Source organism: Phalacrocorax aristotelis, chromosome 5 (genome assembly GCF_949628215.1).
Source record: "Phalacrocorax aristotelis chromosome 5, bGulAri2.1, whole genome shotgun sequence".
Lineage (NCBI taxonomy): Eukaryota > Metazoa > Chordata > Aves > Suliformes > Phalacrocoracidae > Phalacrocorax > Phalacrocorax aristotelis.
In genome coordinates this window covers 53,819,077-53,842,196 of record NC_134280.1, presented here as the reverse complement: position 1 = coordinate 53,842,196, position 23,120 = coordinate 53,819,077, and the positions used below count along the sequence as shown (strand labels likewise).

Genomic DNA, 23,120 nt, shown 5'->3' with positions numbered 1-23,120 from the left:
CAAAAGCTTGCTATTTAGATGTGAATATTCCCAGACTTCAGATTCTTGGCTTATTTTCATCCTTTCCTCCTTTTCTCTCTTTTTTTTTTTTCCTTTTCCAGTTCTTTCTGACACAGGACACCTCATGTGCATAAAAATGTCATTAACAAGTGATAGGCTCCTGCCATCCAAATATTTATAATAATTTATTCTTTTCTCAGGGGATCTGCAAACCTACAGCTCCATTAGGTATGATTTAAATTGAACTGCTTTTTAAGAAGTTCCTACCTTTAAACTGTACTTCCCTCAGGAAAAGAGAGAGTTCCTAGATGAACCGTGCCTCAAGTATTCCATTGGTGGTAATGCTGCAAGGCCTATAGTATACATTATTTGCCAGTTCATAATCTACAGTAAAAGAGCAAAAGCCTTCAGACAAAAAGACAGAAACAATTAAGAGCTCTAATAATCTGATCCTGCTGTTTGCAGCACACAGTGTTTTAAAATTATTAATGTGTTTCAATATGGAAGTGTTTTACCATAATTTAGCAAACCTGAGACCTACATTAAGATGTAATAATGATGAATGGATGAGACACAGCACACACACTTACAGAAAACCTCAGAGTACTGCAGAGTAAAGGAAGTCCCCCTGAAGACCTGGCAGGTGCCACCATGTGGGTGGCCTGGAGAAAAAAAAAACAAACCCCAATATATAAAAGATCAAGATTCTAGAGTGTAGCAAAGGGTGTGGATAAGAATGCATTCCAAATTAGTGTCTGAAAATTTTACATAGACAGGACTGGATTAGGTTTCTAAAATAAAAAGCAGATGGACTGAGAACACTTACTAAATTCACTAGAGAACAAATACACTGTGGTTGCATCCCTCCATTATTTATTATCCCAGCAGACATTTTAGGACTCAAACACAGCTATTTCTTGTATAGTACTTTTCCATGCACACGGTTCTCAGCCCAAGCTCCATATACACCAGCAAGCACACCGCAAATCCTCTAGGACAAAGCACATAGGCAAATCCCTTCTAAATAAAGACACTTCTCACAAAGCCTAAACATTTTGAGGTACTGAGTAATTAAACGACAGGAAGAATAATGACTGGCATTTCAACTGTTTAGTGTAGTTATCACAGCGAGGACATGGACGAAGTTTTGTAACATCTGTTTAATCATGCATCTGACTTCTTATTTCCCCTGCACTTCCTATTCTATGGAAAAGGTAATAACAAGTACCATTAAATGTTGCAGTTTGAAAAATAGTCAAGAGTAAGGGGTAGAAAGAGAAGAAAAAGGAATAATTAATGTTAGTGCTGCTGAACCAGAATTTCTCAAGATCAGAGTGTGATTTTTTTCTAAAAAAAGATGAGTACAGGAGAGCTCATGATAATCCCAGTTTCCCAAATTTTCCTCAATACTGTGCTAAGATAGAGTAGTGCTTTCAGACAGAGCTTTCTGTCTCAGTCCCTTTTCAGGAGGAACAGGTACAGCATAATATCTCCAGATTGGACTCATTTTTGTTTGTATGCATGCAGACAACCACAGCAGAGTTCTAAATCCAGAGCGGGGTTTCTGGACACCAATACAAGGAAAGCACACACATGTAGCAGCTCAGCATCCTAGGCTTTAGGTAGGATGGGAGAAGAAAAGGATGCATTTCACCTCTGCAACCTCCCTATGCTCCCAACACAAAGCTCTTGAGCACTTCACATTCAACAATGGAGGGAATTTGACCCCTGACTTGCAGACCTAGGTGAATAACGAATGCTTCATACAAAGCTTGTTTTTTCAATTTTTCAACCCCAGCTGTGGTCAGCTAAGCACTGCTGCCAGCTCATGTCGCTAACAAAAGGAAAACTGACATCCCGCACTGCTCTGGTGCTATCCTGCATATCCTACCATCTGTGGGACAGCCCAAGAAAACCTTCCATTTTGTGTTAAAATCAACTTTAAAATAATGGATTGTGAGGATTTTCAAACCATTCACCACTTCCTAACGCCTATGAAGACCACCATACCAAACCTACAACTTGAGAAGAGTTATGCTCAGTTTGAGCACTTCTGGATCCCGCTCTTAACTACAGAATATTTTTTAAACAAGCAAGGTAGGGCTCAGCAGCCATTGAACAGAGGCTAACTTGCACGGAGAAAGCCCGTATGGCAAACGTGAGTATAAACTGGTTGCCCTGGAACTCAGTTAGTACTTTTCTTTACACAATATTAAGGAATGTTGTGATGTTTTGGGGTACCCTCACCAAATAAAAATGAGGAAATAATTTTTAAATACTAGACTTATTTCTATAATGAAATAATACCCTTTAAAAAAGCTGTTTGGTCACAATTTTTTGTAAAAAAAAATCAGATCACATACATATGGGGTCAAATTTTCAGCAGCACCAGTATGACTTTGGTGTCTATGATATGTTCTCAAATTCTAGCCAGTATCTAAATAGGTATTGTCAGATGTAGATGAACAAGTAATTTCCAAACATAAGAGATCTCAGGTCTCTGTTCACTGCCCTTCATATTCCTGTACGTAAACTAAACTTTTCTAGTGACCGCAAAACATTTTTGACATCCCCTGGTGTTTACCATTCAAACACAGCCTGTATTACAGATCTAGCCTGCCTGAAAGTGTCATCCCTCAAAAAGTCACTGCACCTACAAAATGCAGCACAACCTCTCATAAACCAAGGACTGCATAACAAATGTCATGGTTTTGCTGTGCTCTGCTCACTTCATTGGCTCTCTGCAGGACATCGTGTCACACTGAACATCCCCTGCCTTTATTTTCAATGCTCAAATTCATACGGGCCCAAAATTCCTGAAAGATCAAGCCCCTGGGATCCCCACCACCCCCACTAATTCCCCTTTTCAGGAACAGTGACATTTATGTACCAATGACACGTGGCTGCACAGGAGATGGGACTTGGTTGTGGGGCAGGCTGCTGACAAAAAGGACACGAAGACAGACCAAACACAATAACAGTTACCACTTTCAGAACCATTTCCCTTTTGACAATATATTTATGCATTTTATATGTGGAAAAGAAGGGAAAAAACTGAACATAAACACACCAGTTTTCCTTGGGAAAGACAGACATAGAGGAGTAACTGGACATAGCAACAACTAGCTTCTGTATTTACTTTTATCCCAAGAGGCACTCAGTAACCACAGAAATGGGTGTGATACAGGAACCTGGGAAAAACACAGACCAAAACACAACCATGAGCAACAGGTCAGGTGATAAGCTTAAGTTGGCTAACAGGCAGACAACTACTCTAAAGTATTTAAAGTATTTTGTCTGCAACACAAAGAAAATGCTTTAGCTTTTCCCAGTTTAACTTCCTGCAGTGAGTAAAACAAAACATACAGTTCTACAAATGGAAATGTTGGAAAGTCCGAGACACTAAGTGAAATCACAACTATTTTCAGTCCTTGCAGTCACATGAGGAAAGTAAAATTCAGTCAACAGCTCCATGACCTCCCACGGGCTCTCTGTCCCGGGCAAGCAACCAAGGTCAGGCACACTGCACTTCATGAATCCAGCATCCGAGCTGATGCATACAACTCCCTGCTTTACAGCTCTGCCTTGGATTTGGCAAAAGTTTCAAACAAAACCTTCCATCACAGTAAGCTTTGCTACATCAGTAGGGTGTTAAGCATACTCCACCATGTTCTTAACATCAGAGAAACATCATCAAGAGTCATCAGAAACAGCAGCTGCAGAAGAAACTCTTTAACGTGTCAATGCTGTAAAAGGATTTTCAGAGAAATACAGCAAGAGGAAAATAACTAAATTAATTCCGAACTGGGACCTGGTTATACTGGGAGCAGCATTTACTTGTGAAAAAACCTGCAACTGCAATATTTAGCTTTGTAAACGCTGTGGAATGAAGCTAATAGGAAAAAATAAACTTTTATTGATAATGAGTGCAAGCAATTTTCAGATCACTTTTACCCACAGAATACAATTTCCTGAACAGTTACAGTATTACAGCAGGTAAACTAGCTCATTTACACCTTTTGGAATTGTTTCCCTGTGTGTAAATACTGTTACAAAAAGGTATTTTCCTTCAGCCTTGCTGTCCTGTTGCACTATTCAACATATTTAAACCAGCTGTTGTTTTCCATTTTTCCAACGTAATGCACTTTACTACAAAAGATGCTCTCAGAAGACCTTATTAGAAATTAAACGTTATCCAAGTATTAAAATACAAAGGTCCCTTGGGTCACACATGCTATTAGTTTTTAATACCATAATGATCCGCGCCTGAATTTGATAGTTGAGCCTGGAATGAGATTATTATGTCAAAAATACATTAGACGACTATTTGCTTGTTACACTGTGTTGGTTTCCAGCTCTGTCCGCCCCAAATACAGACACGGATATCTGTAACTGCAGTCACATCCACAGCCGTCATTTCACTAATGAAAAAAAAAATGTTTACAAACACTAACATTTTGACCAATATTAGCACTATAACTTTGCTAAAAATGCTCATTTACTAGTTTTTACCTGCAAATGGAATAAATCTGAGTGGACAACTATGTCTCTTGGTTGGCACATACCAATCTTTACAGGCATTCCTTCAACCTTGTACTGATACCAGATTGACTGCTGCTGGCGAACCGTGATGCCAAATCCAGTTATGCTTGCTATACTGATTTAGCATAGTACATGCAGTATGTGTGGGCATAATACTCCTTGTAGATTCTGAAGTATGCTAATTTAACTGCTATTTAAAAGTACTAAATTTTACAGCTCCATAATGAACATTTTGTTACCACATTAGTAGAAAACTATTATTTTTCATATACATAATAAACCATTAAACAAAATTTCTATCCCATTTATTGGATAAAATAGCTCCCAACAAAAGAAGTGGACACATTATAAACTACTCAAGTTTTGAACTTCTTTTGGTGTATTCACCACATGTAAACAAAAAGTAAAGCCATCCTCCATCCTAATAACAGAAAAATAATTTTTATTTATGCTTTGAATTTTAATTCTGGAGTTAACTCAAGGTGATAATAAATTGGATTTTTTAAAATGCCAGATAAAAGTGGGACATTTTTATTGTGTCCTGCCCACCCCCACCCCCCAAAAAAATTTTTCTTCGCACTTATTATTCTGCATGGTGCCCAAAGCAAACACTGATAAAAGTTAGTAAGTGGGGAGTTGCTTGTTATTTTTACAGCATAGGAGCTCTGTACTTCTGAGTCACTAAGCAGCTGGAGTCTGGTTTAATTACTTAACATCAATCAAGATGTAAAACAGCACTTGGAAACCAAGGAATGCAACCTTCATCTGCAACACAAAAGAAATAGCTACGCTATCTTAGCTTCTGCCTAGACGGTTTGTACACCAGGAAAAGTCAACACATTACTTTTATACTGTGTCAGTAACATAAAATAGCCAAATAGTAATTTTATGCTGGACTTAAATACATCAGTGACAATTTGTAGTACGGGAGAAAAGATCATGAGAATATTATTTCATAAACACTTGTAACCTCTAACACAGAGCATATTTGTCCAGTACTATCTTCTGGCAAACAGCAGCACCACTATGTGATAGCACTTCCCTCTCCAATAAATAAAAAGAAAGTTAAAATAAAATAAAAGGAGAGATAAAATTCCTGCCTGAGTTCTTCACATGTTCACTCTCTAAGCTTGTGAAATACAATTCTTTTACTGTGTTTTTTGCTGACATTAGGAACACAGTACAGCAATGCTGCATTCAACTTGCTGGAGCGCTACTGCCTGCCTTCTACAAGATCAAAGGAGATGACCTAATTATCCCTTCTGGTCTTCAGATCTATAGATGTAAACTACACACTCTATCTAATCTATGAAAAAAGCAACCACCCACCATAGTACACAAGAACTTCTGCCTGAAGATAAAAGAAACACGTAACCACATGGGACAGATGTTAGCCACATTACTTATTGCACTGTCTGAAGCAGCTCAGTTGCTACATTGTTGAGGGTGAAATAGATGCCGTGAAGATCTGCCCAAGCCTTCGGCACATCTCAGGTAGTCCATCTATAAAAAACAAAGCTTATAGATAACTGCCTATATCATGGAAGACACAATCAGTCAACTTTAGCCAACTCTGTAGCAGGCGTCGGATGCAGAACCCAAACAGTTCGTCTGCTGGGATCCTGCACAGAACACCACCAGTCCCCAACTCAAAGAGCTTCCAATCTAGGTGTAGGATGACAGATTAAATACGTACAGACAGATAGATGCAACAGCACCTGGAAACAAGGTTTCGCATTTGTCTCAGCATAGCAGTTGGTGCAGTACTCTTCAGGTGCAGGGAAGATTTTACAGTGATTTTTGAATCAGGGCAGCTGCACATGAAAATGCACAACACTGGTACTATTAGCTTGTTGCTACAGTGGAAATACCATAGCTTTTTTGGCCATGCTTCTAGCTGATAACAATACCCATAAGACAGAAATAAAGTTCTTATAAAGTATGACAAACATACTAAAGTACCCGTTTGCCTCTCAAGAGACAAGGTTGCTTGTGTCCTTCTACTACAACCAGCTGGCTCTTGAGCTGCAGACCCCCTCTGCAGCCCCCTAAAACCGGGACTACCTAGCAAACTAATAACATCTTAACTTAAATCAGAGATGCTTTGAGTCCTTTTCTGATGACTATACTGTGTTGATCATTGCTTACTCAAGGGATTAGCCATATTTAGGACGGGACTGCCACAGCTCTTTTCCCCTTCCATGCAAGCTGCAACAAAACACCAGAACGGGACGATGTCACTGAAATCATTACAGTGTCTCATTTAACTGCCATTCTGGAGTTTCCTTCTGAAAAAGGAACTTTCCTGATTGCTTGTTAAACCAGCTTTAGGGACACTTCATATCCTCAGGGAGCTCAAAGCAGCTGAAGAGATGATAAAAGTCAGATTCCTGATACGTCCAGAGTTCTAGGGTCTATTTCTATGACAAAGTTTATGGTCAATTTATAATGAAAGCACAGGATACAATAATGCTTTTCCATACTAAAGGGAATTACTCAAGGAAACATTCCACCCTTTTTTAGCAAACTATTAAATCAGCAGAGATCATAAGCAGCAAAGCTAAGGGAGTTTGACAACATACTGAAATGTGCCAAATGAAAAAGATGCTGCCCAGCGTACAGCAAGTACTGAAGACTTTCCTGTTGCAAGTTAAGTAAATGACCGGAATAACAGCGCATAACAGTAACCAGTGATGGTTGAATATTAAGCCCTGGTCTTAACTCGAGCATATTTTCACATACAGTTGCTATCACTGCTGTTCTTCTAACATGTCCTGTCATTAATGATAAAATAAACCCTACGCAAATCATGGTTTAAATACTGCTAGCAGTGTTTCAGAGAAAAATCTTGTGACAGCAGAACTCAGCCAGTACATCTGGCCACTCAAGCGTAAAAAAGAAATATTTGCTGAGACTTCAGAGGGTCATTTTGGTATAGAAGAGCAAGATAAAAGCAGGAATCTTTTCATATACGAGTGAGCAAATCAAAGCAAATAGGGACTCCACTCGCTGGTAATCCAACAGAAAAGAGACAGTTATAAAACACATTCAGCACTGTTTGTTCTAGGCAATGTGGTTATATCTCATGCCAACAGATCATATGCTGGTAATTAGAACATAGGACACTTAATAAAAATGTTAAAGAAAAAAGAAAGAAAATATTATTTCCAAGAAAAGCCAGTGGTAACTGTAGCACCATGGACACTGCACTCGGTGTTTACCAGTAGACTTTATTTCAATTACATTTCAAAGTGTTCAAAAGCATTCATTTCAATCATTCAGAAAGATCCATCTGTTATCATTTCCTCTTAATCTGCAAGCTATTAAAAAGCAATAAATTTATTTGCTTAATTATTCCATTTATCATGCTGTTTAACAAAGCAAGGTTTATTTTTAAAAATGTCTGCACCATTGGAGACTGCCATTTACTCCTAATACAATCAATGCCTCTCCACTACACCTGAGATGCTGACAGAGATAGAGAAGATAAAGCTGATGTCACAACACAGATTTTTTTCAGGAGGGAGATACAGTTAACAAAAAAAAGAAAGTGTTTTTTGTTTTTAACCTAATGATTTATTTTAGTGTAAGCCTACTGTATTAAATCTATGATCACAGCAGTATGCCATTGCAAGAAAGCCTCCACTGAAAAAATTATTTTATATTTATACTGACAAAACCAATTCTTAACTACTGAAGTGTGTTTTCATCACCCCAATGAAGAGGTACATGAAATGTGGGGAAGAGTCATTAAAATAACAACAATTATTATTTTGGCCATAAAGACAATAACAGGATCACAAATGCACATTGTTAGCGCCTGCCTTCAGCAAGAAATACATTCCCTGAAGTCAGCTGGATCCACAGTAATTCTTTCAAGAAAAGTGAGAAAGATGTAAATTAAGAAATACCATATTCACAGTATAAAGATCAAGGATTTTGTCAGCAATTTGCATAGTTAGAGAGTATATTGGTTTACATAGTCTTATAACAGCGAGTACTTGTTTGGTATGATACTCAAGGTGATAGGACTAGATATGATTTGTTTAAGGAGTCTCCCCAGTTTCTTTAAACTTTGTGAAAATCGAGCTACTTTTTATAGACAGAGAGTTTAAATACAGTATCGGATTACAACCTTGGACTTCAAGAGGGCCAACTTTTGCCTCTTCAAAGACCTGCTAGGAGGAATCTCATGGGCTCCAAGACAGGGGGGGTCCAAGAGAGCTAGAGAGTATTCAAGGACCACTTCCTCCGTGCTCAAGATCGGTGCATCCCCAGGAAGAAGTCGTCAGGCAGAGGAGCCAGGAGACCTGCATGGATAAGCAAAGAGCTTCTAGAAAAATGCAAATGCAAAAGGGAGGTTCACAGTACGTGGAAAAAGGGACCTGCCACTTGGGAGGAGTACAGGAATGTTGTCAGGGTATGCGGAGATGCGACAAGGAAGGCCAAGGCCCACTTGGAATTAAATCTGGCAGTGCATGGCAAAGATAAGAAGGGCTTCTTTAAATACATCAGCAATAAAAGGAAGACTGGGGATGCAGTGGGCCCACTGCTGAACAGGGAAGGGGCCCTGGTGACGCAGGATGCAGAGAAGGCAGAGTTACTGAATGCCTTCTTTGCCTCGGTCTTCATGCTAAGGCTGGCCCTCAGGCATCTCAGCCCCCAGAGAAGAGAGGACAAATCAGGAAAAGGGAAGGCTTACCATCAGTTGAGAAGGATTGGGTCAGGGACCACCCATGCAAACTAGATCCTCGCAAATCTATGGGCCCTGGTGGGATGCACCTGTGAATGCTGAGGTAGCTGGCAGATGTTCTTGATGAGCCACTCTCCACCATCTTTGAAAGGTCGTGGAGGACAGGAGAGGTGCCCAAGGACTGGAGGACAGCAAACGTCACGCCAATCTTCAAAAAGGGCAAGGAGGAGGACCTGGGGAACTATAGGCCTCTCAGCCTCACCTCCGTCCCTGGAAAGGTGATGGAGCAGTTCATCCTAGAGGTCATCTCTAAGCAGGTAGAGGACAAGAAGGTTATCAGAAATAGTCAACATGGATTCACCAAGGGAGGATCATGCCTGACCAACCTGATAGCCTTCTATGATGGTGTGACTGGCTGGGTCAATGAAGGGAGAGCAGTGGATGTTGTCTATCTTGACTGCAGTCAGGTATTCGACACTGTCTCCCATAGCTTCTTCACAGGCAAGCTAAGGAAGTGTGGGTTGCATGAGTGGACAGTGAGGTGGACAGAGAACTGGCTCAACAACAGAACTCAAAGTCGTGATCAGCGGGGCAGAGTCTGGATGGAGGCCTGTCACCAGTGGTGTTCCCCAGGGGTCTGTGCTGGGTCCAGTCCTGTTCAACATATTCATCAATGACCTGGGTGATGGGACAGAGTGTAACCTCAGCAAGTTTGCTGATGATACCAAGCTGGGAGGAGTGCCTGATACACCAGAAGGCTGTGCTGCCATCCAGCGAGGCCTGGACAGGCTGGAGAGCTGGGCTGAGGGGAACCTGATGAAATGCAACAAGAGCAAGTGCAAGGTCCTGCACCTGGGGAGGAACAACCCCACGCACCAGTACAGGCTGGGGGCTGAATTATGGGCAAGTGGCTCTGTTGAGAAGGACCTGGGAGTGCTGGGGGGCAGCAAGCTGACCCTGAGCCAGTAACATGCCCTTGTGGCCAAGAAGGCCAACAGTATCCTGGGCTGTATTAAAAGGAGTGTGGCCAGCAGGTCGAGATAGGTTATCCTTCCCCTCTACTCTGCCCTGGTGAGACCACATGTGGAGGTACTGTGTCCAGTTTCAGGCCCCCCAGTTTAAGAAGGACAGGGAACTGCTTGAGCAAATCCAGCAGAGAGCTACCAAGATGATCAGGGGGCTGGAGCATCTCCCTTATGAGGAAAGGCTGAGAGATCTGGGTTTGTTCAGCCTGGACAAGAGAAGACTGAGGGGACAGCAATAATTATAAATATCTAAAGGGTGGGTGTCAGGACGATGGGACTAGGCTCTTTTCAATAGTGCCCAACGACAGGACAAGGGGCAATGGGCACAAGTTGGAACACAGGAAGTTCCGCCTCAATATGAGGAAAAACTTCTTTCCTGTGAGGGTGCCAGAGCAGTGGCACAGGCTGCCCAGGGAGGCTGTGGAGTCTCCTTCCCTGGAGACATTCAAAACCCGCCTGGATGCGTTCCTGTGCCCCCTGCTCTGGGTGTCCCTGCTCAAGCAGGGGGGTTGGGCAAGATGATCTCCAGAGGTCCCTTCCAACTCCTAGCATTCATTCTGTGATTCTGTGATCCAGAGATGAACTTTGATTTATGTTTCAATTTCTGCAGTAAATTTACATTATTTTTAGAGGTATTATTTCCCTAGAAAATTACTCTTATTAAGAAGCAGAAAGAAATATAAAACATCAGAACTGATTAAAGAAACCACTGACTAATGAGCTACTGAACCCTGAGAATGGGAAGCTACAGAAACAACAGACATTAACTTAGTTTTGATTCAGTAGCATTTCTGAAAGATTCACGGAGAATGCAGAGCTCTTTAAACTTCTTTAAAGAGGAGAGAAATATTTATATAAAGATATATTAGATTGAGAGTTCTTCCGTTTTTTTCTTCTCTCCCTTTTTCAGCTCAATTCCACCCACTTCTTCTCCCTCTACCCCCATTTGTATGCTTAGAAGCTCAGTTAATTTATTTTGCTACTTCAGCTACTGCCACATGCGAAGTTAAAAAAGGTGCTGAAATTAAACAATCGGATGAAAACAGGGAAAGAACCTCTTGGTAGCTGAGGCTCAACTAGGAGTAGCATCGATCTTCCACTGCTTTAAAATGCAAATAGAACAAAAGACCCAACGAAGTGAAACAGGGAGCAGGATACAATAGGGGAACACACTGATTAGAGAGAAAGAAAACAGTGAGAAGTCCAAAGGAGAGGTGTGGTATTGCTACAGTGTAGTTTCCTATTTCACTTTTACAACAGAACCGACTACAACAATCATTAAACAAACAACATACCCTGTGTACTGCATTCTTCAAACTGTTACAAGTTCATTTTATAGGCAAGATCCATAACGGCTAATTACACAGATTGCTCTGCTTGAATCTGCATCTTCTGCTTACAAGACTTCTCACATAGAAGGAAAAGTGCAGTCACTCTTCCATGAACTGCTATCTTATTCTATATTTCTGCATGCACCTGCTGCAAATCTGTTTTTTTTCTATGACATTTTAATCACTTTCCTGTTTGAACATCAGGTCTCAAAGTGCTTCTATATTATTTTTGTTTCCTCAAAGTGGTAGTGACAGATGATTAACTGGTACAGTAGTCTTTCCACATGAAAGATTTCCCATTTCTAATTCCACAGAAATAGGGCTACATTCAGTACAATACTTATTTCAAAACAGATTTAAAATAGAGCCAGAAGTAGGTCCTGCAAAAAACCACACTTGCATTTTTCTTATTAGACACAAAACCAGTCCTGTTAAATTCAGTGAGAATATCCACCTACATTTACAAAAAGAGAATAATTTTTGCATAAACAAGCAGGGCACTGAAATTCAATTTAAAGGGGACTTTAGGCCTAGAAGCCTAAAGCCCTCTGTCATAAGGGCTGAAAGATGGCATTTTCTTTCCATGACCTAATACAAGTGAGGAAACAAACTTAGCCTCGTTCTCATTTTAAGCCACAACGTTGCCAAGCGTTCGCCTGTTAGAAACACAGTAGGTACCCCACACTTCTATAAAAAGGAAATATTTTTCATAGAGTCAGCTAAAAGTCACTTTCCAGTTCCATACCTTCAATTAACTATGTAATATTTACTCATGTATTTATGACTTTCAAAAATTAATGTTTATTATGGAGTCACCTTTCTGTGGTTTACAGATAAGCTAATTCATATGTTGCAATAAATATACAATTGACCAGGAAATAGTTCTATGAATCCCAAATCCAAGCATCCTTAGGTAAGTATTTTATATTATGCTTCCACTTCTGAAACTGTCTTCATGCTTCTGTTCCTCTGATAGAGTATGAGTTGCTTTTAAGACCTGAAACTAGAGATATTTGCGCTATTTTTTTCATAGCTGCTGCTGTATTTTTGTTAAGTACTTGGGTTTAGACTTGCATATGGTTGCTTATTTCCTTATCAACAAATCTGGAGCAATCACACTGTATGTATGGTTGCTTTAAGGAAATAAATGCTTCACAGCTGGGGACGTCAGAACAAAATAATTCATCCTAGATTCTCTCAGGCAGAGAGTAACTTCCAAGCCTGAATTAAAAACACTCACAGACACAGATCTGAAATGATTAACCACTTTTATTATTCAGAAAAGTAGTATGTGGCTCTGCACACAGAGATATACCTACTGCACAGTTCTAAATTTGATCCTTAATTCTATGCCCACATGTCTAACATGAAGGTCCTACTAACATGTGCAACCAGCTCATAAATATTTGTTTCCTAGGACTTTGAAATGAAGGATGAAAAAGAAGCCTTTGTCTAAATAATTCATGGGTATTAACTGGTCTTCAGCATCCAGCAACAAGGGTACCCAGTGAAACGCAGCACAGCAGCTTGCTTTTCAACCACCTCAAATGCCAGCAGAATGCACAACCCAACAGGAAAACAAGCATTAGAATATTTTTCATTTCAAAATATTTGGGAGTATCTGTTACCTGAATGCCATTATTCCGACTGACATTACAAAACACAGGGTTTTCACTAACTTTTTGCCAAACCCTTATATCAATAGGCTGATCTGGCATTGTTTCAGGCCTTTTAACAAACTGCATACAAACTAAATGCACTTCTAAGTGAACAGTCCTCAGGTTCTACAACATTTGGGTACCCATGCTTTAAAGAGACACATTTCAATTAATATTTTATCCAGGTTTGCATTTAATCCAATTTATCCAGTTTTGAATCTAAAGCCAAAGTCTTGAAAGAAATTACTTTCATTTTCTTCCACCCTAGCAAAAAGCCAAGTCAAGCAATATATGGGGACACATTTTGTACCATCCCATCACTCATGACCTAGAGCAATCTAGGGAGAATTCAACAAAGGTTACAAGCAAAAATTAAGGGCATAACAGAGAAATATAGAAGTTACTAAAAGACTACAGTATTAATTTGGTAAGGTTCTTCAGCTGATACACATTACCTATATCTTAAGGTCTCCCACAGAGGAAAAAAAAGAAAATCTCAGCTGTTACATGAGTTGGACTTAAAAGAGATGGAGCAACTTATTATTTGAAATGTATCAATGAAGGTGACAACGAGAAATAACTAGAGCATTCCCGAATCCAAAAAGGATAACAAAAAACCCTAGCACCAAAGTTTTTTTCTTTTAAAGTCTGCAATGTTGTGGTAAATTAAAGTTTAAAAAAAGCTACGTAAAGGAAACTTCTAGATCTGGTTTTGCCGCTCCGTTGTTCTTGTCTAAGACTTGAGGAAATTTATTACTTCCTCCTCCTGCTTGTACCACTAAGAATGCTGCCAGAATACAAGTCTCCTAAATCCTATGCCTAGAAATATACATACATTTAGATGATTGAGCTGAAAATGCAAGTCCTTTTGTCTGAGGGCAGGGAAGACTCCCCACAAACCTACTTTGTTTTTTAAAAAATACCCTTCTAAAGTGGCTATAAAAAGTACACTCGTGCTTCTCTGCTATTTATACTGTATTGGAAGAAGGCCTTAAAATTGCCAGCAGGCGTTTCTGCATGTTTTGTACCTCAGAAATACAAGTATGCCAAGAATTTTCATCTGTGGTTTCACTACAGAAACCCTCAGATTTCTAGGAATAGGAGGGGGAAAATTTGTCTCATTCCTCTGCTAAAGGACATACTGTCACACACCTACTATGGTAAATAATAAGCATTTGTCAGGAGTTTGAATTAACAATGACAGATTTTTTTTAAAGGCATTTGAATAAAAAACTTTTGCAATTCTCAATTTTTTAGAATAATCTGAGAAACTGGAAATAACATTTTAGCATAAAAGACACATGGAAAATCTTATTTTAAAAGGAAAAAAACCCCAACAAAATAAAGAATACAGGCCTATTTCAGATTATTTTTATATACCACAAAGCAGTAAAAGATCAAAACAGATCTTTTCTTCCAATGCAGGTCCTCATTTGACCATTAGAGAAGGTGCTGCTGAAATGCAAAGGCTGCTATTTCATATAGGTATTTTAAAATTTGCACTTTACAGCTATTTCCCTGGAAAATGGTGGTGGAAGTAATATAATTCTCAATGGGCAAGTACTCCCACACGTTGTCTCCATGTGAAAATCTTGAGCCTATCAACCACCAGCTGCCCAGAGACATTAACTAAAAACTAAAGCCTTGTGTCGCAGCCAAACGAACTTTTCTTTAGGTCAACATGAAGATTTACTGGCACTCAGAACAGTATACACCAACTTCAAGGTAAAAAGAGTTTGATGCAGATATCTGAGATAGCCCTATCAGCTCCATATTTCAGCTCCTCCCACCTGAATTGGCTTCTCTTGTCTAAGTCAACTAATGCACAATTCAATAGCCTTGACTTACTGTGAGATGTGAGTTATTGGGGTCAACAGTGTCTCACCCTCCAGGTCAAGCTCGTCGGCAAAGCTGTTGGTCCTGATGAAGGGTCCTGTGTTCACATCTAAAAACATCGGGCTTTTTTTCACTGTGAGGAAACATGTAGATAACAGTTAAAGCAAGAAAGGTCTACCACTCATTTGGATCTCTGAAACATTGTACATTTTAACAGAATATTGAAAACAGAAGTTACTACAGAAGAATTGCTTATACTGCAGAGTTCATAAAAAGTAAAACTTTAACTCTTCATCTACCCGAAGAATTTCAACTTCTGCTGAATACTTAAAGCTATTTTTTTTTGGTTTGGTTTGGTTTTCTTGTTTTGTTTTTGTGGGTTTTTTTTGTTCATACTCTTCATACACTAGATCATGGAGTATCTATATCACAGGCAGATTCATGCATTATAAAACTTATTGTAAAATACTCAGCCATACCCTGGACCACTGCTCCACAGCAACAGTGCATGGGTGCAATTCAATTACAAAATCAGTTCCTTTTTGTATCATCTCTACTTCATGTTTTAGTTTATAATACCAATTACTGGGGTGTAATTACTGTGACTAAGATCAAGAAACCAGGCCTGGATCAACAAAAGAGTGTAGGCATTTTCACGGTGAGTAGTCAGCTCCTGTCATGCACCGTCTTAGCTGGTCTACTGGTTCCTAATCCCTCTCACACTTAGGCACAAGGATGCCTCATCTTTGAGCCCAGACAAAAGATAGGCAGCAAGATGTTCAGTTCATCCAAGGTGAGGTCGTTAGTGGGAAGGCCATTTCACAAAACTTCTGGTATTAAAAGCTTTTAGTGGCAAAGTTATTTGTATACCAACACCTTTGTACATCCAAGAAATTAGGCAAAGCATTACAGATTTCATTTTTAAACTCTGGCTTCTAAATTCTGCTAGACTCTAACATTAAGAACCCTAAGTGCTTTTTGCAGCATGGTCCTGACATTCATTAGAGAAGCCAAAAAAATTGGATATCAGTAAAACCACTATTGTATGACTGTAAATTAATTTCATAGGGAATAAAAACAACAAGTAAAATTCTGTAGAAATCATAGGCAGATTGTGACAACTCCATAGAAATCTTTATCTGTACAACTGGCTGGATCATTCAGTGATATAACTATAATGTTGTAATTTATGAAGTATCTACGGTATTAAATAGTTTATAACAATAAATAATGCCCTGCCAAAATGCAACATGAAAGCTAAAAGAATACAGCAGAAATAGCTAACTTAAATGTAGCTGAATTTAGTGAGAAATAAATTCATTCTCATGTGAGTGTATCAGGAAACAATTTAATTTTTTTAAATACAACCATCATACTCAACTAAGTAGATATCCTCATATGGCATAAATAGATTTGAACTTTTACAAATAATCAGAAGAGAAGATGTTATTATATCATCAGGTACATGGCCATTCAAAATCACAATGGGAATGTCTGCTCTCCAGAAATTTTAATAGGAGAGGAAGACATCTGATATCACGGGGGGGGGGGGGGGGAAGAGACAAGTCCTAGGAGATAAAATTATTAAAAGCAGAAGCCACTTACAATGCTTAAAAATGTAAATTCTATAGTAAATTTTAGTAAATGTTACCTTTCTATTTTTTATTTTACTGTCACGTTATTTAATCACTTTGCTGTAGCCATCATCCAAGATAATGGCTGTGAAACAAGCAAAATAATTCCAGATTGAGATATGCAGCAAAATGTCTTTAAAACAGACTCATTTTGGCTTTCACTAAATTAACTGTTTTCATTTCTACAACATACAAATGAAACTTTCCAAGTTTCTAGGAAAAGAGGACTCTCAGCCTTTTTAGTTTTCCTGATGACAAGTGGTAGAACTGCTGAACCTAAAACCATGTAAAAGTGCTGAACGCTCACTAAACTGCATTTATGAGAGACACAAAACACACAGTAAACAAGTGGATTTGCAGAAGTGCCTGTTCTTGGATATTCACAGTTACTGCTTTTCAGTTTCACGGGAGGGGAGAGAAGTGACACAATGAAGAAGGAGCAAGAAGTCAAGACTGACCCTCAGCCTATTTAAAAAAGTGCTGTTATCTGAGAATACAGAGAAGAGCTGCTTAATGTGAGGCCAACATGGTATCTCCCTCCCTCTTTTTATTTTAAAATGTTCTAAGATGATCATAACCAAGATCAGTCTGTTCTGGTGACTGGTGCAGCCCTCTGCTCCTTATGCTCTCATTCTTAAATGTATGTTGCTACTTCCAGCATGAAGGAGGAACCACTCCAAAACACTGCCATGCAACCTCCTTGCACAGAAGAGAGAAGGGACCAAGAAAAGAACATGGCATTAATAAGAGCTTCCCTGACACAAAGTGCCTTGAAACAAGGCTCAACAGAGCACTAGGGAGCATATGCTGCCACAGCGTATTTTTTTATTTATAAAAATAAATGTATAGCCATTAGCCTTTGGAGGAGTCTTTCTCACAAAGTGTTAAAAAAAAAGTATGTGAAAAAAAAGACACTAGATTTCTAAATAAGTAGGCTAAAGAAAAAAAAAAGGAAGCTTTAAAAACCCATTTTCAATGGATAATAATGAGAGAAAAGAAACAGGAAACAGGTGTAGCAAGGGATATTTACTGTAATTCAGGGGTCCCCAAGTTTTATATTCTCTATTTTTGATGGGTAGCAGCAGCAATTATAGTAACAGGCATGACTATCCAACTGATAATGCTAAGTACTACTTTGAAATGGCAGAAAATGCACTCCCCATGATATGAAAACGCCTGCTTTAAAACAGGTTGGACGGGGCTCTGAGCAACCTGCTCTAGTTGAAGACGTCCCTGCTCACTACAGGGGGGTTGGACAAACTGATCTTTAAAGGTCCCTTCCAACCCAAACCATTCTATAATTCTATGAACTTTCAATTGAGGATTATAAACACAATAACAAGCAATTACTGATAGGTTTTCTATATTACTAACACAACTTTATATACACTATGACATGCATGCAGATGCTTTTCTGGTAGTGGAGTATTTGGCTAGTAAGAGAAAGTATTTTACACTTCGTCTGTTGCAAGCACAAGCAAAAACTGAAAATACTTTAAAGCATTTTTCATGGAAAATCTGAGTTTTAATTAATTAATTTAGAAAATACCTCTCTTCTGCAGAAAATGTCCTTTTTTTTTTTTATTTAAACATTTGCAATTCACAACCTGGACAACTTCCCAAACTCAGAATTCTACTGACATGCCTAGGTTTTCTTTAAAAAACAACACTATAATATTCTGTGCCTCAGCAGGCAACTCCAGACAGAGCATTGAAAAGATTTAGTAATTAACAAAGGTTATGGAGCAATGAAATATTATGAGCTTTACCTGGAGAGGAAGGAGCACTGGAAGACTGCTGGTCTGCAGAAAAGGATGGCCAGGAGCGGTGACAATCTGAGTCAGAGTAAAGATGCACATAAAAGAGAGAGGGGTGGGGGGGAGGAAAAAAAAAAGAAAAAAGCTCCAGACATGCAGCTGAGGAGATGAAGACACACCTAAAATACAGTGTGTTGTACCTGACATCTCTAGAAACAAACTAACAAATACTGTGGAAAAGAGTTTGTATGAAACGTCTCTAGTGTGCATTACATGTTAGCAGAATATTAAATCACCACTAGGGGAGGCATCGTTGTCTCTTCAAACCCATTCTTCACAACATTGTCACCTGCTGCAAGATATTCCTCCCTACATGCCAGCCCCATTTTGAGGAAAGTAATCTATATGTTTGCCCCTTCCTTCCTGCCTTAGGGTTTCCTCAAGTGTTTCCCTTTCCGAAGTGTACAACCTCATACGGGTCAGACCCCTCTTGCTCTGGTTCATACTGTTCACAGTGTAGCTAGCTCCTGGTCAGATTTCAGTGCTGTCAGGTGGACAGAATGGCACTGCCAGCCACATCTGAAACCACCTGACACATCCCAGAAAAAGCATTTGAAGCTGCCCACTTCAACCATTTAAGCCAAGTGCCTGCCTCAAGCTGAATTTCTTGGGGAAAGGTTTCAGGCAAGCAACAGGAGTCAATGATGAGAAAAAGACTCAGCAAAACTTAACATTTATGCTATGTTTAGTTCTTTTGAACAGTGTTATCCTCTTAATAACTATTTCATTAAGAAATGTCTGTAGACTTGCACACTGGGATAGAGTGATATTTCTCAGAAGTGTTGTCTTATTTTTACGCAAAGTGGAAAACTCTTAAAATATAAATGTATTAGAGTTAAAAAATCTAAACCCGATTTTGCAAGTGTTCTGTCAGTGCTAGGCATGCTCCAGCCATGGCTCTTGAGTCTTTGTTGAACTGATGATGCCAGGAGAAAGGAGGAGGGGAGAATCTCTGATTGCACAAGTTGGGGGATCTGGGAGTGTGAAGACTTGAATGTAAGTGGGCAGCCCAAAGAGAGAACCAAGATTTACTGATTGTGAGAAAGCAGCATATGGTACGTGACTAGAGGCTTTCTGAGGACCAAATTAAAGTTGAACGAGCATCCTTTATTCTTGTACTTCCTAATTTCTTGTTTCTGAGCTTTTGACTTGGCAGCTTCAGTTTTCTGTGTAGGTAATCTTATTCAGAGTAAGTACAAATACACTCTCTCTTCTATTTCTTTGAGTCACTCTGAGGAGAATAGTGTTAGGTAATCTCTCAGGTCCACTGAGCTCATGCTGCCTGGCTACGAAATAGAAACTGAACCTATGGTGGCTGGCAAAGCTCCCCTGATATTTCTCCAAGATGAAGAAATTTCTTATTAATGTAAAACAGGTGACTTTATGGCTGTTGCTGCTCTCCTGAGCTTGTTCCACCATGCTTACCCCCAACAGAGATGCACCACTTGGAATACAGGTGAAAAGTCGCAACCAGAAAATGGACAAATCGATGATTGGTCAGGGGAGTCAAGGAGATTCAGTTTGCTTTCTGCTATTTTACACCTTAATTTACCTGTGTTTCACATGGTTTAAGAAGAGAAACTGAACCTTGTATTTTCACACAATTTCATCCAAGCCTCAGCATCCTTGCATTCGATCACTGAAAAGAAGCCTCTGTTATGTTTAGTGGATGCAGAGCAGGCAACTTACAGGTGGCTCACAGCACTCTCACTAAATCACAGAGGTTTTTTGCCGAGACCTAGCTCTAATCCTGGAGTCTTTGGGGAACACTCAATTGTTAAGAAAGTGCCTAAGCAAGCACATTAGAAACATTACAGGACTACATGGCTGCTTAAGTGATCACAGAATCCAGACAAAGAATAAAATAAATTATTTCATTTATGGGTCCCCATCTGTTCACAAATATCTACAGAGCCTTTTTACAGGAACAGATGCATGTCCTTCAGAATGCACACTGTTAGAAGTCGAATCTGGAAATTTTTCTTCTATCCCAATCTATTAGTTTAGAAATTAATTTTCAGCTACATGCTCATATAATGACTGGATGAATTATACTTTATTTACACGTAGATTATCTTTTTCTATTGGTTATACATACACATGAGCACTTTTTCCCAGTTATTAAAAAAACCCAGAGATCATCTACTTATATAAATGAGTGTTCACTTTTCTCTTTACAATGAAACTGTGGGTGCAATTGTATGATGACAAGTGTGAGAATGTACATTTTTGCCCGTCTAGATCTCCTTGGCTGAAAACTATATGGCACTAGACACACATGAAAAGCACCGCAAACATTACATTGTCATAAGCTGGCATGCCATAGACAGAATTATTTTCCTCAACTTACCAAGCAATTTTAACATTCCTGTTTGTCCTGTATACTTGTAACAGTTTAGAGAGAGCAGAACACAGATAAAAAAAGAAAAAAGATAAGTGTCAGAAGAAATTAGAGAAAATCCTTTTATTGAAAGCTATAGAGCTGATTTTTGAAGTGGCAGTAGTGGGCTGCCTGCAAATCATATTGTCTTTTAATCAGCTTAGAAATTTAGTCATAAAAGGTGGCACTTCACAAATCTAAGCATATGTACCGTTCATTGATTGGACAGTTTTGAAGAAAGGTATCTGTACTCAATGCCCGAGACACAGACCAAACATAGTACTTGTCCACCTTTTAACAGCTATGTCATTTCTACCACCAGATGCAATCTGCAATCATTCCTTAACAGAGGCCGACAAAGACTGGAAAACCATGGATGTTACAGAACAAGACAAGGCAGAAGTACCAAAAAAGTACATGGAAGGTGAGACTTTCTGCTTGAATTAAAATATGCCTGGTGCCAGCCCACATTGCTATCTTGTTTAAAAGGTCATTAAATTTAATCAGGTGAGCCAAATTTTTGAGGAGGAAAAACCTAAGTACTTAAGGTATCTACAATCAATAAAACACACCTTAAAAATCAAACCTCATTCTTGCTGCCAAAATTTGAGCAATACACATTAAAAACTTCTAATAAAAGTACATTTGTAGAAAGCCACATTGTTATTTTGGAAGTTCATTACAGCTAAAGCAACTGTAACTAAGCTATTAATTATAAGGTGACTATCAAAGTCCTTTCTTCTTTTTCCTCATACTGTACCATTTTGTACACCGACAGTTAATACAGATGGATCCACATTTTTCTTAAGTACTTCTGCTTTCAAAAGTTGATTCACAGCCTACTCCACTGAGCAGATGGCAGGAGCACATGATGGTTTCATGTAGCAGACTATGTTCTGTACAGCCAAGATGTGTCAATCCTTTTTGGTTGAGGCACAAGCACAACAGTAACACATCTTGGGTAAATTTCGTGTGGAAAAGCTGACAGCTAATCCCTGTAGTCTCAATCAATTGCAGAATTGGGGAATGTAGGCACCAGCCTCAGAGACAGTAGCTCTTCTGGCAGGCAGAAACAACAAATAATCTCAGTTTGTCTGTAGTGGGGCATGCTTGTTAAAGGAATGGTTGAATCTCATCCAGACAAGCCAGCAACCAAAGTCAAAAAGCAAAGTATTCTTGCTTTAGAATGACAAGAGCTTGCCCTCTTCTCATCCTCTCTCCTACAGATATTAAGAGAACCTGTGTGTAAATCACTAACAGAAGCCATTATAGTTACTGGCATTTTATAATGGAATTTCTTACCAGAATTTTCATATGCTTCAAAACTGAAATCAGGTTTCCTGTCCTCAGTCACGTGGTCATAAGTGATGTGTGGAACAGTTAACATCCTATCTGGAGAAGAAGGCCCATTGTCCTTGTCTAACTTAAATTTCTTCTTTTTAACCTAGAAATGCACATACATTAATTACCCAAACCCAGCCATGCTTAGTTGTCTCTTCAGTAATGTCTTCAATAATAATGCAGTCCCCAATGAGCTATAACCAGCCAAAAGAGTGCCTAACCAATTACATTTTCATGATGCTCCATGTGCGTTTCTCAGCAAGATTGCCCCCCTTCCTGCCAAAACTGGCTCATCACTAGAATTCTGCACATTGTCATTAGCAAACCTCTTGCCTGCAGTAAAAAAAATCTGCTAGCTCTGTGACAGTTTATATAAATCAAACTATTCTAGATTATCTTTACCATTGTATGGATGCAATAAATCATAGCTTCAGCAAAAAGCAAATAAATATATTGCTGCTGAACTCAGATGAACCTGGGATACTAGGGAAAATTTTTGCACAAAAATCTCTCCTTCCAACTTGAGACTACTGTGAAATGCCCTTACAACAGAGATGAAGTATTATATAACCTAAAGATTCTGCCAAAGTTTCTTTGGTTGCTGTTTTTTTTAAACAAAAGAATCCTTGACTTTCGGAATCAGTTGATATGAAAATACTTCTGTATGTAGGGACAAGATGTCTTCACTATAGGAGCTTAGAAAGCCAAAAAAATCAATAGCCAAGAGAAGCAGCAGTTTTGTTGTTGGTTTGGTTTTTTCTGGTAACTAAACAATTAAAAGTTACTGCTTTGGAAATAGTAATTTTCTTTTTCCTTTGCTTATAGTTTTCCAAACAACAACAGTAAGTTACTGATTGACGTGC

General features: G+C 39.0%; 1 protein-coding gene across 2 annotated transcripts in view; it reads right to left on the bottom strand.

The window, feature by feature from the left end:
• The window catches only part of KCNQ1 (potassium voltage-gated channel subfamily Q member 1), a 380,915-nt gene that overhangs the window by 238,438 nt on the left and 119,357 nt on the right, over positions 1-23,120 (bottom strand). Inside the window, exons 10-12 of one of the 2 annotated variants that reach the window (XM_075094586.1) lie at positions 22,219-22,360; positions 18,489-18,554; positions 15,098-15,218 (exon numbers count right to left, since the gene is read on the bottom strand). In XM_075094586.1, the coding sequence (XP_074950687.1) occupies positions 15,098-15,218; positions 18,489-18,554; positions 22,219-22,360 (329 nt within the window). The remainder of the gene's footprint in view (positions 1-15,097; positions 15,219-18,488; positions 18,555-22,218; positions 22,361-23,120) is intronic. The other variant, XM_075094587.1, reaches the window with a different exon arrangement.